The sequence below is a fragment of the Mastacembelus armatus genome, chromosome 22, assembly GCF_900324485.2.
Source record: "Mastacembelus armatus chromosome 22, fMasArm1.2, whole genome shotgun sequence".
Lineage (NCBI taxonomy): Eukaryota > Metazoa > Chordata > Actinopteri > Synbranchiformes > Mastacembelidae > Mastacembelus > Mastacembelus armatus.
Genome location: NC_046654.1, coordinates 10,788,999 through 10,806,517, shown reverse-complemented (window position 1 = coordinate 10,806,517; position 17,519 = coordinate 10,788,999). Strand labels below are relative to the sequence as shown.

Below are 17,519 nucleotides of genomic sequence, written 5' to 3'. Positions count from 1 at the left end.
TGAAATGAGTGGCTTCTGATGCTGCTATTAATTCTGAAATGAATCCATTGGTCATCACATTACTCATTGAATTTCAGTATCATTGTATATTGAAAGCAGAGCTGGACTGAAAATCTTGCATACCAGGCATTTTCCTGGTGGGCCAACACATCTTGGATCAGATATTTGTTAATTTATAGTTTTTAATTTAAAAAATGCCTGAAGCAAGGAGGGTGGGTCTTATTCTATACTGACACTGGTCTGGCCCACTCACATCTGTGTCTAGGTCCCACCTCTCCTCCTCTGTTGTCTGTTTCTGTTGATAAATGCTGCAGCTCAGAGACAAAAACTGGTGGAAGGACTAAGGTATCGTGATGAATAAAAGTTGTAGGGCAAAAGAATTGAAATCTAGAGCCAAGTGCTGCAAAATGTGCAAAAAATAATCAAGATGTTTGCCACAGTAGCTTCTATGTAGCGCATCAGTAGATGGAAGTTGAAGGAGAAAGAGATGTGGCAGAGGAGGATTCAAAGAGGGACAGAAGGAACAGGACCAGGGTCCAGAGACAGTGAGAAGGAGGAGAGTATTTCAAACCATCAGTCATCAAGTTTTCCCTGCAAACTCACAGTCTCAGCTCCTCAAAGGTCTTCACAGAGAAGCATGGACTGGGTCAATGATGATAATATAAAGTGTTATAAAGTGAGACCATCACCTACTGATGTTGGTCACAATTATCATGGCACAAACTGACATTGTTTTCATAGCAAATTTGGCTGGGTAACATAATTTTGTTAAAGTGGTGTGAAGAGTCAGTATAATATATTGTACAACACCTGTAGTTCTGCTGTGCTAAAATGTATGCCTCTGTGTTTATAGCCTTTGGGGAATATAACAAGGTGATCTATTAACTGTGTAAACCTTATGCATCATCAGTATTTGGATTCCACAATAGATGGGACTGAGACTGAATCTGAACTAAAACTGGACATTCACAAGTTATTATCAGAATAAATAAGATGGAACGGCTCCATGTAAAATTGAGCAAATCAGCAGGAAGTCTGTGTTGAGCAAGTCAGTATACTGGACCATTTGTGCTCAGCACTTAGTACTGAGCTTGTGTGGGGTCTGACCAATTACGGTGGATCGTCTGGGCTAAAAATTCCAATATTATGTCCCAGTCCTGCTTTGGATGGAGCCCACTGTTTTTCAATTAGAACTAAACCCTGATATTCAGCCAACATCTCTCTTACCCAGTCACATCAAAAGCTTTGCCTGCTTTTTCACTGAATTCTGACTCAGCACTGAGGCCACAGTAAACTGAGCATGATCGCCTTTCTGTCTTCACCAGGCCTGTGCATCACGGGGAGAAAGTTCCCTGCATCAGCATACTGACACCGGGGCTGCTCTAGGTGCTGATACTCTATAGCAGTGTTGACAGTTCCCGTTTTGTCTGACCTTCCAGGGCGAGCTTAATGCTCTCTGACCTGTCATCCACCGGCGTTCTCAACCATACCAATTTCATCTTGCTTAGCTGGGTGCATCGGACACTGATGGCGACTGACTCTGGCCATTTGCTTTTTCTTACCCCATTCATTTCTTCTTGCTTCCACACTGGCATCCCGATGGCGCAAGAGTGGCGCTTTCAGAGTCTAGACCAATTCATGATCCTCTGGATCATCCATGGATCAGTTGCTGTGGCCATATCTCCTCTCTCTGTCACCAGACACAGACTGGCCTCACATTAATGTTGATTAGCAGAGTGTGAAGGGAAGTGAGCAAATATCCAGAGGAGGCACTCCTGCTGAATAAATATTTGTTGTTCTTGTTTGGATAGTGTGGAGTGCTTTCTCTCTCTCTCTCATACAGTGCTGTTCGCAGTGACCCTGTGTGTGTGTCTGCGGTTTGCTCTAGAGAATTTACAAAAGCTTGGTTTGTCTGTGGTAATGTGAAACATGCTCGCACAGCATTTATTCTGGTTTGCTTGTTGGTGTACTCCTCATCTATAAATCATAAGTGGGGCAGTAGGACTCACACACTGTATTTATACTGTACACAATGTACTGCTCAGTGAAGGTATAATAGCAGAGATTGGCCAAAACAGAATGAGATTTGAATCTTACTCCAAACTGCATCTGGATGTCTGTAAATGAACATGTGCACACTGTATTTGCTTTTCATAATAACATCATACATCTTTGCTCCATATTCCAGGATTGGAGAGAGAGACTCAGTGTGCTAAATATGTACTGGTGGAACAACTGTATGTGAGCAGAGCTGGGATTGGCCCAGAGCTCTGTCACTCAAGCAGCAACTACTCTGACTTCCTCTGCCCTCCTTTCCTGGTGCAGCCTGGGAGGAGGGAGGGGAATGGAGCTTTTCTGTGCGAGTCGACGGAGCTCCCTCAGCCTCCTCCTTACCACCTGTCCTTGACTTAGTGTGCACAGACGAGACTGAGAGGAAGCTGTGCTGCTCACACCTCCTCTGGCACCATTCTGCCTGTGTTTATATGAGCAGTTGAATTTTTTTTCAAATATTTTTCACTTTGTGTGTGGCTGTTTGTTTTCTACCTTTGGCTCTTCAGGAGTGGAGTGGCGAAGAGAGGAACGTTTGCCCTCGGTTGCTGGAGCTCTGATGGGAGGCAGTGCTGACTCTGGCTGGGACTGGGGATGCTGAACGGGGGGAGGGAGGGCCTATTTGAGCTGGGACAGCAGCTCCAGCAGCAGGGGGAGTACCAGGCCGCCCTCCACTGCTTCCTCAGCTGCCTGTTGGGACTGACCCATGTGCAGAGCTTCACCTCTCTGCCCAACTGCCTACACCAGGTGAGCCAGATGAGGACTGGACACACACACATACACACACTCTAACTTCCTTTGCCTTACACAAACATACAACATGCATGTGCATATTTGTAACATGTTTCCACAAAACCTGCTGTATCGTGGATTTTCACAGCTGTACAGACACATTTACATAACTCTCCTTTAGAGTGTTATAAATTATCACACATCACAACAGACTCACTGGGCACATCCAACCTTGATATCTCTAACACCAATGTCAAATTTAACAACACAGTCCATCATACAGTATGCCCCTGTGTTGACACTGTAAGATTATTTCCACCTCAGTAGTACTGATGTGTGCATGTTGCTAATGAGGCATTGGCTGCAGGGTTGAAAATACAGACAGTCCTATTTGACAGCTCACACTGTTAAAAATACAGTTATATCCTTTAAATATCCCTCATTGTGTGTGAACTATAATTTGGTACTTTGAGGTCACACGCAGGAATGTTGTGGTGCCGTGTAACCAGGCCAAATTCTCAGCAGATTACAAACTGGGGTGCTGTATAAGGCCCTCCTACAAGGGCAGGGCTATGATTCTGCTTAGTAGCGCCTGAAGGAATGTCCCTGATGTGAAAACATAGCATTTACTTCAGAACTTTGGAGCGTGTGGCATGATGTTGACCAGGCCGGTGGTGCTGCAAGGAGCAGAAATACTTGTTTTAACAGTCCGTGACATCATGCACACACACACACACACACACACACACACACACACACACACACACACACACACACACACACACACACACACACACACACACACCAGTGATTTTGGAAATGTATTTTTTTTTTAATCCTTAACCATGTCCCTTGTCTTTGTTCTGTGCTTTACAGATTGCAGAACTCTTCATCACTGAAAAGAATTGTATCCTTTATGAACAAAATTAGGAAAACTCTACCCATCTCACATCTGACACTTTCACTGTCCCAGAGGCAGTAGCAAGCAGCTATCTATAAAACTAGCTTCCTATTTCTGTGAGGTGAAGCCGTCAAGGATTGTCTGTGGAAGCAGGCTTCACAAATTGCAGTACAATAGAGGATGTAGACCCTTTATAGAAAGCGGAGTAAACCCAGAGGGATGAGCGGATGTCTTTGGGCGAGTTCATAATAACACATTTGTCCCAGAATGTCACAGTTTTGCATGTAGCTCAGGCTGTGTGTCTGTCTCTTAAGAGGATTTGTAGGCTCTTATCTCTACACAACAGAGTGGGAGAGCACTAATTAACCTGTATCTGCTCTGACTAGTCTGTGTGTTGCCACTTCACTGCTTCTATAAACCGTAGCAGTAAAGGACATAGAGATAATAGAGAGGTGTTATGTTTCAGGATATATTACCTCCATGGCTCCTCTCCCTGTTACTGAGACAATTCGACACTTAACTTGCTAGCTCAGGTTATCTGGCTCAGCGAGGCCCTACCCCTCACTGTCCATTTTCCAAAATAGGTCAATTTGCTGAGCTGAGCTTCATCAATAGCCATCAGACTTGGCCCCAGGTAGCTGCTTAAGAGGGTCATGGTGGGGTTAAATCTTTCGACATACAGTACAATTTGGTCAAACTGAAACGGTGGCATTTTAAATGTGATGTTACCCTGTTTTATTCTTTCACTTTTTCACCATGTGTGAGAAAATAGACATAGAATTACACAACGTATGAAAGTCAATATGCTGTATTTATATAGATAGTTGCTGATTTTTTTCAGTAGTTCTCATGAGTACCATAGAGGCGACCGCAGTGATGTTGTGGTCTTTGTGAAAGTCCTCTAGGGAGAGAGGGGTGAAGGGTCGGCATGCTCAAACTGGAAGCAGGATTTGGGAACTTTGGGACCGTCACGGAACGTTTCACAGAAATGTTTACGACAACAGAATTTGCTTCCACACGCGTCACTTCTGAGTCTAACCAAGATTTAGATTTTGATTTTATGCTGTAGTGCTGGCTTTATTCCTGACAAATATACAGTTTTAGATGACGTTCATATTGATAGTAGTGTGGCTGTGACCGCTTAAGGCCCAGTTTATTGTTACATGTATCAGTATTGGCAGTATGCTCAAGTGACCTTTATCCAGACCTTTTAGCTGTTCTGTGTTTACTGATGCATGTTTCTTGGAAAGTATAATGACCTAGACAAACTGACCTCAAGCTCAAATAAAAAGAAATATCAGGGTACATTTGATTTATTTACATGTTAGAGGATATGCCATATGGAAAGTAGTAATAAGCTTAAGAACACAAGGTCAGTATAATAGTTGTCACATTTAGTCATCGTGATCTTCTTGTGATCATTGTCTTTCTTTAGTGATTTGACTATAGTTCTACAGGAAATCCCAGGTTCCCGCTGGCTGGAGTTAATATTGTAGTTAACAAGGTTATTTCAGTGCATCCCAGGCAGATTCATGAGGCACGTGTGATCAGATGTGCCTTTGAAAGCACCGCTGTTAATCCAAGTTCTTGTCGAGTTTTGGAGTACAGTCCAATTACCAGTTCAGTAGCGCCGTGTGTGTGTAGATAAATGTGGAGTGGAGCCCATTCCCAGGAGATGGTTGGGTTTTCCTGTTGTGGCATTGTTGTGGTCCAGCCAGACTAAAAAGGCAGAAGTAGTGCTGTGACCTTTGATGAAGGCTATGACTTAATCCTCCTTCCCAGCTGGTCTACCTCATACTCACCTTATTCCCTTCTGCCAGTTGATTCCCACCAGCTCCTGCATTTGTAAACATTTAATTTCTCTCAAGATTTGTCTAAAACATCAAAAGTCAGTTGTTGTTCACTTGTTCACTCTATTAAAATGGTAGGTTTTCATGAGGTTTCTCACTTTACCATATATTAAAATGTTCATCCACAAATTGTGTCCCACCATCCATCCCTCACAATCCATCTTCAGTTCTGGTATCATGTGATCAGAAGTAAACAGTTTTAAATATTGTCCTATCATCTCTCTGTCGGACTCTGTTTTCTTTTTGTTAAGGACCGTATATAGAGTAGGAGCTTTGGTATTTAATACTGTGTCTTTTCCCCTGGTGGACGTGTGGCCCACATGTTTTGTTCTTTCAATCCTGTGCAGTGCTGATATTCTCCTGGTGACAAAATGAAGAAAACCAGCTGTTGTGGTTTTCAGCTCCAAGCTTAACTGTTCTCTGAGAGTGGAAACTTGCAGTCCATCTTTCCAACATCATTATAAAAAATTGTATAGGTTTTATGTGAGATACTGTGTTTTTATGTGAGATATTTTAAAGTATAATTGCTAAGTAGTGGCGACACAGTCAAATATTTATACTATAAAAATGAATAGTATTTTACACGTGAGACATTTGGTTTTAAGTAGGGCATTCAGGCAGGCAGGGCTGTGTTTATTTTAAGCGTTCTCCATCCGATTGGTCTTTTAAATTCACCTGACAAGAATTAATGGCGTCATCTTTCAGTGGCACGGGCACTAACTATTCAGTTTGCTTGTGACAAAGTGAGCAGCCTCTATTTTTAGGATGCTTTAAATAGAGGCTCTTTTCATGGAAACAAAAACTGGTATTCAAGGTCTATAAAAAAACATACAAGCAAAAGATAAAACCAGATATTAAAATTAGGAATGCGATAACAGATATGAGATGTAACCAGAGACAACTATATTGTGAGGTTCAGCAAACTTGTTTTTTATCTCAGTTGCTCCTTTTCAAACAAAAACAGAAGATAACAGCTTAAAAACAAATGAGCAATGAACAGCCGACCAGTAGTAAAAATCCAGACCTCAAGATCAACCGTGTGCTTTGGATTACTACACGTTCTGTTTCTCTGTAGGGGGTCATTCTCAGGAGAGTGACAAAAACAAAACACTGTGTCGAGCTGCGCAATGAGGCTGTTTTTAACTTCAACAACTGACTAATCCTGTTGACAACTGAGACTGATCCTTCACCCATATAAACAGATGGGAAGGCCCTCCAGTTCATCCAGGCTGAAAAAATGTTTTATGAGGTGGCACTGATCGAGCTCACGGCTCTTCAGGGGAGTACAGGCGAGTATATTTTACATTATGCTATGGATGAATACTTCTAGGAATACACACCACTTTGCATGTATTGTATGTGCCGTATATCATGTAGCCTAGGGAAGTCTACTTTTACTATGGAAGGGTTTTTTTGGGGGGGTACTTTTCTATTAATATAAAAACTACATATGTAAGCACATAATTCACTATATATGAGTAAGGGGCTTTTTAAACATAAATAAATTGTGATTGAATAGTTATCATTCATCAGCCAGTGCTGCTGCTGCTGCTGCTCCAGGCGTCTGCCTCTTCCTCTGTCTGGTGCTGAGGCAGCAGTGCAGTGTAGCGTAGGCACAGTGGAGGAGATCAGGAACATAGTGGAAGACAAATGGCCACATTTTGCAGTATCTCATTAGCAGCTGTGTGTTGCCATAGAGTACTGAGGCCCCTGATTCAGCGCTTGCTCAGAGTGAATGCAGGACGTCTCCAGGGGCAGTGCTGGCACTGTAACTGCGCTTGCAATCTTTCTGCTTCTCCCAAGCGCCTTTTTTAGATCTCCTATTCTCTAGATTTCCCTACTTACATAACTGTCATTTTGGGCTTTTTGGAATGAAAATAAGTCTTTCCTACTATACAAGCCAAACTCATTTCCACCGCCACTGTTATACTGCATATGGTGTGTGTCGAACATGCTCATACTATATGTGGTTTGTCACTGTGTCCATAAAAGTGTCTGTGTTCCTGTGGGCGTGGTGAGTGTGTTGTCTGACTCCCTTATCCACTCTCCCCTTATCTCTTGCTCTCTTGTTGCTACTGTTCAGGTTTAAAGTACGCAGCAGTGCCAGACAGGCTGATAGCCATAAACCCCAGCTTTTGGAGCATTATTTTTCAAGACAGCCAAGGATAGTGGGTGAAGGATAGATAGAAAGACAGACTGATTTGTTAGTGGGCTGACTGCGGCTTCATGCCCTGCGTTTGTGTAACAGGGCCTCAGGAAGAGGCTACGCTAGGCTCTGCAGGATGGACGACCCCAGAGGAACTTTCGGAGCAGGCCTCCCAGGCTCAGCACCTCGAACGCCTGGCTCAGCTCTGCATCATGAGCAAACAGTAGGTAAAACTGTGTCCTGCTGTAGCTTCTGTTGTGGTGTAACTGAAGCTCAATGGTACTGTCATATAAATATATATCTATATATATATAGATAGATAGATGTATAGTACATATATATATATATATATATATACAGTTGTCTATTTATATATAGATAGATAGATATATATATCTAGATAGAAGATCTAGATATAAATATATATAGATATAGATATATAGATAGATAGATGTATAGTACATATATATGTATACGTTTGATTTTAGAAACTGGTGTGAATATCTAATAGTTTAATTTTACTTTAGTTTTAAAACACAACCTCAGGCATCAATTTTATCATTACTTTTATTAACATTTGAGTTATGTGTCGTGTACTGACACTGACTTTTTCAAATCATTTAGCATTCTTACCTATCCATCCTGTATGAAATATCTTACAAGACACAAAGTGTAAGCACATCCATCTGCATGTCCGCACATTCTCCTTTTTGGAATGGAAATTTTTAGAACTCCAAGTCTTTTCACCTAGAGTTGAATTTCTCTGTAGATGTGGAGAAAAGAGACACCGCACTCTACATGATTGTTACAGGAGGAACACCTTAACTGGATCTGCTGTCTCCTGTTGCAGGGGTATTTTGTTAGGCCACAGCATCCATCTATTTTCTGTGCCTCTGTTGTCATTGTTGGGATTAGGCCATTTAACCTGATTGCTAGAGAAGGTGACAGAGGGTGGAAGGTTTGTTCGGCAGAGGGTTGGTCACCGTGCGTCATTAATGCAAGGAGCATAGAGCAGTTAAACTCAAATGAGATGGTACTGATTGTGCACGACTGCACCCAGAGGCTTGGTTTTTATGGCTAAATAAGCTTGAGTCTGATTCTGCTCTTTGGTCTTTTCTTGCAGGCTACAAAAATGTACTTTGCTTAGACTATAAAAGTTGTACAAAATGTTCAACACAAAAAACACCAACAGGCTTTGTCTCCTCAAGGTAGTGAAATTACGTTAAAGCTGCGAAGCCTCAACTGTATCCACTATAAGTCTTGGTCTTTCTTCTCCTGCAGTCAGAAAGTTGTAATACTTCCTTAATCTTTCAGCGATGTTGCAGGAAGTCTTTTGGGCCGGTGAGGGGGTTTTCTGTCTTTGCTGATCAGATGTCCCATGAGAAGGACCTTCTAAAGCAGTGCAAACTGATACCTGGCCATTACTAATTGAAGGGAAGTGTGGGTTTGAAACAGTGAAGCTGACATCTGTCACACTAAACAGAGCTTGCTCTACATCTACAGACACACGTGAGGGTGTGGGGATGATAAATGTCCTTGGATGGCTGTCCAAAGCAAATATGGGGGAGCAGCTGGCACGTCCTCAGTGTACTGTACCACGTTCACCTAGCTTAGCACTAAGCAGAGCAGTGGTGGAAGGGCACGAGTTGGTAAACCAACCTGTGAGCACCATGCCTTCTGTAATTCACCCTGGAGAACAGACAGGGACAGCCAATGCTGGCAGAAATAGAAGTTTTCCACTTCCTCCAAAAGGCACCTGAGCACCCGCACTGCCGCTGTCCACGTCCAATCACTGCATGATGCATGTTTAGATTTGCCATGCTTCTATGGTCCAAACACTGAAACAGATACTGTCACACCACACTTAAGGTCACTCACTGTTATCCTCTATCATCTGTTTTGTGCAGATTTAGTTTATCTGATCTTGAATGATCAGATCTAATTTGAGCTGCTTTTGGATTCAGCATTTAGAAAATATTTCACTCTGGTACCACAAAGAAAAGAAGCGGTGGTGCATTTAATAAATGCTTTTTCTTTCCCTTTCAGACCTCACCTTGCTCTCGAATACAGCGGTAAGGTATGTAACTGCATAATTCTCTTCCTCTCAGCTTTGTTGAACAAGTAAATCATTTATGGCACTCTTGTGTAAGCCTTGAATTCACATCTCTCTACATCTTTTAGGCTACAAAGATCCACCAGAGAGCCTTTGGTAATGATCACCCAATTACAGCCAGAAGCCTGGAGCTTATGGCCACTGTCTATGCTGAGATCGGCAAGACTGAATATTCAGGTAAACACTCATTCAATCAATGACACAGGAAACAAGCACTCCTTCATTCTGAAATAATGTTCTAACACACGGATGAAGACCGCATGCAGATTAATAAACTGTGTAAAACAAACATGAGTCTATATGATTCAGGAAATAATAGCGGAGGGCGCCTCCCTCAGCAACATGTAATTGAACACTATTAGCACTCAGTCTGAAGCTGTGGGTGGAGACCTCGCTGTCTCTTGCTGTAGAACCATACCAGAACTCTGATGTTTCTCTCAGGAGAACAGGAGAGCATGTAGACAGCATGCTTTAAGGCAGTTAGACTTTAAAGCGTCTCAGCCTGTGGAAATATTAAATTAATAAACCTTTGCAGTCATGTTGGACACAAGTGGTTTTATGCAGAGCTTTATGACAGTTTGAGGGCACAGTTCTGTTTGTACACTATATGTGCTTGGCTTGCATTAAAATGGAGATAACACTCACTGCCCAACTCTAAACTCTGCACTTCCTCGAACACTGCTGCGCTGTAAAAAGCTGTACATAAAAGCCTGTCTTGTTGAGTCAGCTTTCAGAGGCAGTGGTGCTGAACAGCTATATAAAGACAGGGGTATAGAGCATATAAAAACAAAGATTAACACCGTTCCTTGTTGTTCAGCTCAGATGGTCTTAAACATGTTTGGCAAAAAGGAGGAGAAGGGTGAGAGAGTGGTTGTAGTTGCTGATCAGAACACACCATAGTGTCTGTGCAATTTTTGTGCCCTTTAACTTTTTTTCTTACTGCACACAGAGGAGAATCCTCTTTGGCTCACAGTGCGACACTTCAGCAGAGGAATGTTTAAGTGTTTATAGCTCTTGTCCCCTAGATACCCTTCAGTGTAAACTGGGTCAACTACGTGTATGCATTTTCAAACAGAATTAGACTGTATCAGCTGTGGTTTGTTGTAGTACTTTAACTGGAATTAAGTAATTATTTGCATGAATGACCCTTATGGTTCACTTAACAAAAAAACAAAAAGAACAATGCCTCCTTTACTTGTATTAAATTTTTCAGGAGATCCACACACTCACCCTTTTATTTTAGCACATTTATTTCTTAATCTGAGATTTCTAAGAAATTCAGTGATTAGTAGAGAGAATACAAGAGCAGCCAGTTTCAGCCAGTTGTATATCCTGGGTGGGTCTATGTCTTTTATAGAAGCTGTAGTCAGATCACTTTAAATTTGGTGAGTATTATCAGATTAGTGATCAAAGTTTTAAAGCTTTTATTGCCAAGACTGTGGAAAAAAGTGAGCTGGACTTTTTTAGATGTCTTTGCATCACTTCAAACCCACTGAGCTGCACCTGGTGCTGACAGAGTTAACAACAGCGCATTACTCTGGCTCATTTGCATGTATAACTCTGTATGTTTGACTTCACCTCACAGTCTGTCTTAAGAGCCGACTCCAGATGCCAGTGCGAAGCAGCCTTAGATCACTACTCATACTGTATGGCCATGGTTCTCTTACTAGACTCCCTGGGCCAGTGTGTCTCTGCACTGTCCAAACGATTCACTGCTCCCGAGTCCATCAGAGACACAGTTAACTGTCTTCATCATTCCCACCGGGAGAAACACTCAGATGTCCGCCACAGAAAGGACACCCACCACCAACAGGAGGACACACCAAAACCTAAGGTAGAGCAGCGGTAGTCCAGATATGAGCATCTTGTTCGTAAGGATCTGTGCCTTCCAGCTGTTTGATGGTGGTCTTTGAAATTTATTACGAGTGTAATAAGTGTACTGAAGTTTAACTGTATGTAATGTAGGTAACCAATGGCAAAGTCCCCACCTCGATTCTAAAGAGGCCCAGCTCCAGCTACGGTTCAGAGGCAGAACCCAATCATAGACGGAAAGGCGAGCGGAGGGTTCGATTCAGGGAGCCGGAGACCACAGTACATGGTGAGAGAAGTAAACACATACAAGCAAACATCTTGGATTGAGTTCACAGCTCAGTCGCAGACCCTAAGATGTGTTTGTACAACCAGAGAGAACATGCTGCCCTCTGGTGCTTAAACAATTGCACCAAACTTAGTTGAGTTTCTTCATGACACCAGTATTTTTGCAGCACATCAACATTAGGTTTGAAACACAAAAAGGAAAAGTCCTGATACAGTAACCATGTAATTTTAATTCTTTGTACAGTTTCCTTGAAATTTTTGCTATCCCACCTTGCTCAGCCCATATGTAACAGCAGTGTATGCACTTAAAACACCCACAGATTTCATTGTAAACTGTTTTCCTCTGGGGATTCTCTGGTATTTCAAAATAATGTAAATTAAAGCGATATCCAAACATGAGCAAGTGATTACTTTTCATAATTAATTATGCATGCAAATGGAGTCTGTTTCCAGGGAGATAGTAGAGTCTGTGAAGTACAGCAGCTACAAAGCAGCTGCTGTACTTCACGGAGGTTGGCTCTCGTTGACTTACTGGCCTCTTTTCTGTCGGCTTCACAGACATTCCTTACTGCGACTGTATAGGCGGTAAGTCTATCTGGAAGTGTTTGGGATCACATTTGCATGAGGAAATGACAACACTGCACTTTTTAATAGCAAAGAGCCCACTGGATCTAAATGCACAGAGAAGTTTCTCTTTGGATTAACTTTCTTAACAGCCATGCACTAAGGCATTTCACTGTCACCCCCTTTATCATGATCTTTATGTGACAAAGGCCTCCTGTCTTGCTAAGTCTTAAAAGGAAGACAAATGTGCACGTGTGATTCAAATACTCATTTACAAATCAAAACTGTGGTGGTGTTTTTCAGCCTATGAGACAATACCGTCCCGCCCCCACCTCGCCCTGTTCACTTGCCTCTTCCTGCTGATGTCATTCCTGGGTGTGGCCATGTACTGCACAGACCGCAGACGCCCACAGCGAGTCTGTGAGGAGCTAGAGGCCGCTTTGGCTGTCTACCTGCTTCATATGAAACAGCTGCTGTGGGGATGCTGGATATGGCTGACCATGCAATGACTGTCACCAACCACAGGTGGGGACATGGAGCCTCCTCTTTTATTTTTCCAGACCTCTCTTTCCTATCTCTGAAGGTGCCCAGGCCTACAAACACCTCAGCTGTTTTGCACGGCTCTGTAAACTGTTTATGGTGTTGAACCACTGTCACGGTGAAAAAGGGAAAAATGTATTATCCCAGAAAAATGTAGCTTCCATGTCTGTATGTATGTATGTATGTATGTATATATGTACTACAGTGGCGGGCAGGCCACCCCTTATTTCAGCTGTAATGATGTTTTGCACATCTGCAATGTTGATGCTCACATATAACATCTAATCACTGCAACTATGTGATTTTTCAATTCATGTCACAGTATGTTGTATGAGTGAGTGTTTCCATAGAATGCAAATATATAATTGTTTTGCTACAGTACATCATTTGTGTACAACAGATATTACACACTGAATCTGTATATATGGTTCGATAATAATAAGGACTATCACAATATTCAGCCTTGTATTTGCACATAAACGAATGTAGAGATGTTTGAAATCAGCTTTTACTGGCACATCACACGTCCGAGAGGAGGAGGACGGAAGCACGGAGCTTCACGGGTCAAATGACTAAAAACACCTCTTTCTTTACAGACTGTCAGTTCAGCTGATTTTCAACTGATTCTTAGTTTCACTGAGAACATCTGCAGCACAATAATATCTATCATCAAAGAGTGTACTAAAATTGAATGGATGCTAAATGTCCCTCTTTATATCTGCTTGAATCCCACAAACTATTCTTCATCCTAAATATTTATTCTTCTATACTGTATATCTTCACCTACGCACATATCCAACTTTCCATCATTTTACTTTTTTTTTTTTTTTTTTTTTTTTTTTTAGCTTTTTGTTATGTATTACATTTTTATTTAAAATGGTAATGTTCAGGTTTTAATTGTGATGTCAATGGTCATTGAACTTTAGACAATGGATGGATGGGTGTTGGCTCAACAAATGTTTGCATTACATAAAAAACAATAAGGAGGGACTCCTTTCAAGTTCATTACTGTTTTTTCAGGCCAAATACGGACATATAACACATTCATATATTATACATTGATGTATGAGTCCCTTTATCGAATGAAGCAGTTAAAATTCAAACAGATTATAGGAATCACAGTGATGCACATCCCGCAGACCTCTCACTATGAGCAATAAAACACACCACATGATTTCCAGTAAATCACTGTTCTTTATATAACAGATTTCAGGGAACTCAAAGGAATTTAGAGATCTCACATTTGAATGTCAAAGCAATATAAGGCTCATAATGCCTGTGGAGAAGAAAGAAATACTCTGGACTCTGTAACGTCAAACTAAATTGTCATTAGCAATAAAAACAAATACCCAATGAAGTCATGGCCTGTATATGCACATTTAGCTTAGAAGCTGCATTTCATGGCTGTCCAAACATTTATGGTCACTTTGAAAGAAGTGCCTTTATATGGAGGGTTTTCTTAGTTCCTACCGTTTTATGATTTCAGTTGTTTTGAATAAAACTGTCATTGCCTATCAAAGTCAAGCCAGATGACTTGCTTTCTTCCTGTAAACTCTGACGATAAGTGAGTATATGATGCGACTGTAATGGAGAGAGATGCATGCAGGTACATGTGTGCATCTATTCACAGTAATACAGTACAGTATATTGGTTTTATAGCCTGTAAAATGTGAAGAAGCCTGAGTTACTATATGGCACAAGATAAGATTTTTTTTTAAACTCACACAGATTGCTAAAAGCAGTTCTGACTACCTGCTCAATGCACGGATGTTCTGAAATATACTCTCATTTTTCATAAAACACTTTTTGCAACTGTTGATAAAGTATGAATACACTGCAAAAGCACATGTCATTTTACCACGCTTTTTGCTGCAGCATGCAAAGAATTCTCACCGAGGTGCTATGCACATCCTACAAGGGGCAAAAAAAAGCCTATAGGAACACGTTTATTGGTGTATAAAAAAAAAAAACATCCCTTTACATCTAAAAATCACCACCTTATTAATTTGTCATGCACCAGATCCATGCAGAGGTTTCACAGAGACATGATCCACCAGCCAATCTGTCCGAGCCCTAATTCCACGTAGCTGAATACAAACTGAAAAACTGGGTTACATTTGCATTAAATGGTTTTAATACTATCAAAGCTTAGCTATATGGTTGTGTGTCTTGATAAAATAAGTCAATAAAGTCGGACTCTTCAACCACTGGTCAACCACTGGTAGACTGTTTTTTTTTTTTGTTTTGTTTTTTTTTTCTTTTCTTTTCTTTTCTTTTGGGGAAAATAAGGTGTTTCTGGAAAACCTTCCATTCAATTACCACCAGGGTGAATGGGAGCAAAAGCCAATTCATTTTGATTGTCTACATAGGCAAACATTGGTGTTTCTCATTGCAGGTGAGAAGACCGGTTTGAGTGTGTGTGAGTAAGTGTGCGTGTTTGTGTGCCCTCTGCTTTCTAGATCAGACCCGTCTTGAGGTCGGAGCCGCGGCGTGAGGAGCGGCCGAGCAGCAGGTCCTTCTCGTGGATCAGGCTGTCCAGCAGGTCTTCTTGTCTGTAGTTATGGTAGACCTTCAGGAAGGCCATCACTGCGATCCCAAGCCAGGTGAGCCAAGCAGCCCACAGGCCAAACTGAAACAGGAAACTCACAGTAAATATGAGACTGAGACAGTGGTTGGGCTGAATGGATAATAATAATATCACCAAGAAAAAAAACTAAAACACTTACCTGAGCTATAGCAAACTGGTCATAAAAAGCAGAGTTGTCCAGGCCAAGCTCTAGATCAGTGTCCTGTAGTTCCTCACAGCTAAAACATGATAACACAATAAGGCATTTATGAGAAGCACCACAACATATAATCCAATCATCTGACAATCTGTGTTGCTCTCTAACCTGCTCGGCATGGTCCCGCCCTCAGTGATGGCGTCACACCAGAGGTTGAAACCCACACTGACGATGGTGCTGGACAGGAAGACTGTGAACACCACCAGGGAGCTGATCAGCAGGTTGAGGAAGGCATTGAAGAAGGAGCTGCAGGCAAAGGGAAAACATGAATCTGAAACACACATGGCCATCACACAGCATGACTCTTTGATGAATGATGCCTCCCAGTCATTGACACATGCTAAAGGTAACAAAAGTGTAGGCTTTTCCCTCCATCTTTGCAACGGAGGACGACAATGAACGCCCGTTTTTATGGGCTTTATTATGCGGTTAATGTCCAGGATGTCACAGCCTACATAATACACAACATCCAGTCTATGGTTCTGTCAGAACAGCGCACAGACAAGGGCGTGGAAGATAGACGGAAAACACGTTTACACTGGTGCAGGCTGTCATTCTGAGCCTTTTCTGCTTCTGGGATTAAACTGGCCTGAACGAGCACAAGTGAAGAGTCACTCACTCGTCGTGTCCTTTGCACAGAAAGAACAGCAGCCTCCACGCCTGCACTGCGGACAGGATGAGGGACGCTATCCCGACAAAAGTGATGAAGCTGCAGGAGGACTCGGGTCCCCACTCCTCCACGATGAAGCGCTGCTTCGACACCGTGATGTTCTCGTTTTGCCACATACCACGCGTGAACAGCAGGCATTTCCCTCCGAAGTCCTCCGTGTTTTCAGACAGAGGCACTACGGCGATGAACCCGAATACGAAGGCTAAAAAATAAAGGATGCACTGGGCGAAAATTAAATTATCGAGGGCCATTTTTCTGTCTCCCTCTTCTGCTCTCTGCGTCCTGGAGGAACTGCGGCTGCGCAGTGGGAGCAGCGATGAGCGGAGGCGCAACATCCGACGACGCGCTCTGCTGCAAATTAATGAGCAGAATGTGGCCTCCGGGGCTCTGAATGGTTTCTGCTTCCACTGTGGAGATACTCATCTTCACCGGTGTTCCCATTCACTAGAGCCTAAGTATAGAGCAGTAAATTATGACATTTATTCCTTAACATACAGTAGGACCCCCCCCCCCCATGTCATACTGTTTGACACCTGTGCTTCACCACATCAGCACCACGATTGCACTATTTTATGATAATGAAGTAGGCCTGTTATAAATGTTTTATAGGCCTATGTTTCCCAGAAAAAAATAAACATGGCGTTTTGGGATGTGAATTTGAAACATCATTATATAGATTTTGAACAACGTTTGGATAAATTTATACCAACTGAGGTTTAATAGTTTATGAAATTGGAAAATGACTTGCAAATGCCTTATTTTAAACATGTATGGTAGATAATATATTGTAGATGTAATTCTTCATATATGTTATTTTTTAATGCAACCACACACGCATACACACATACACATACAGTCATGTCTCATTATAGGTGTGAGGACGCTCATAGACATAATGCATTCCCTAGACCCTAACCCTGACCCTTACACTTATCCTAACCCTAAACCTAAACCTAAAACTAAGTCTTAAGCCTCAAAAAAAAAAAAAAAAAAAAAAAAAAAATTTGAAATTGTGAGGACCGGCCATAATGTCCTCACAAGAATGGTATCAGAGTAAAATGTGTCCACACAACC

General features: G+C 41.9%; 2 protein-coding genes across 3 annotated transcripts; one reads left to right on the top strand and one right to left on the bottom strand.

Moving 5' to 3' along the window:
- The first annotated feature begins 2,380 nt into the window (after positions 1–2,380).
- c22h14orf180 (chromosome 22 C14orf180 homolog) lies at positions 2,381–13,812 on the top strand. Of its 2 annotated transcripts, XM_026309652.1 has the most exons (10): positions 2,381–2,796; positions 3,658–3,688; positions 6,735–6,821; positions 7,781–7,901; positions 9,725–9,755; positions 9,860–9,968; positions 11,462–11,625; positions 11,757–11,889; positions 12,447–12,473; positions 12,756–13,812. In XM_026309652.1, the coding sequence occupies exons 1-10, from the start codon at positions 2,644–2,646 to the stop codon at positions 12,959–12,961; spliced, it is 1,062 nt and encodes a 353-aa protein (XP_026165437.1). In that variant the 5' UTR covers positions 2,381–2,643; the 3' UTR covers positions 12,962–13,812. The 2 variants fall into 2 exon arrangements, with proteins under 2 accessions (XP_026165437.1, XP_026165446.1); XM_026309661.1 differs by lacking the exon at positions 12,447–12,473.
- Positions 13,813–15,256: 1,444 nt separating this feature from the next.
- tmem179ab (transmembrane protein 179a, genome duplicate B) lies at positions 15,257–16,840 on the bottom strand. Its single transcript, XM_026309640.2, has 4 exons — positions 16,395–16,840; positions 15,884–16,021; positions 15,719–15,797; positions 15,257–15,621 (listed from the first exon to the last, which is right to left on the bottom strand). Exons 1-4 carry the CDS (start codon positions 16,778–16,780, stop codon positions 15,448–15,450), a joined length of 777 nt encoding a protein of 258 aa, XP_026165425.1. The 5' UTR covers positions 16,781–16,840; the 3' UTR covers positions 15,257–15,447.
- Positions 16,841–17,519: the final 679 nt, after the last annotated feature.

What these genes read in the sequence shown, in the direction of transcription:
- c22h14orf180 (XM_026309652.1), top strand. Translation starts at nt 2,644, where the DNA reads ATGCTGAACGGGGGGAGGGAGGGCCTATTTGAGCTGGGACAGCAGCTC. An exon ending in CGGCAAGACTGAATATTCAG is followed by an intron (nt 9,969 to 11,461) that starts GTAAACACTCAT and finishes TTCTCTTACTAG; the next exon opens with ACTCCCTGGGCCAGTGTGTC. An exon ending in TTACTGCGACTGTATAGGCG is followed by an intron (nt 12,474 to 12,755) that starts GTAAGTCTATCT and finishes GGTGTTTTTCAG; the next exon opens with CCTATGAGACAATACCGTCC.
- tmem179ab (XM_026309640.2), bottom strand. Translation starts at nt 16,780, where the DNA reads ATGTTGCGCCTCCGCTCATCGCTGCTCCCACTGCGCAGCCGCAGTTCC. An exon ending in CTGTGCAAAGGACACGACGA is followed by an intron (nt 16,022 to 16,394) that starts GTGAGTGACTCT and finishes CTTTGCCTGCAG; the next exon opens with CTCCTTCTTCAATGCCTTCC. An exon ending in GGCGGGACCATGCCGAGCAG is followed by an intron (nt 15,798 to 15,883) that starts GTTAGAGAGCAA and finishes ATCATGTTTTAG; the next exon opens with CTGTGAGGAACTACAGGACA.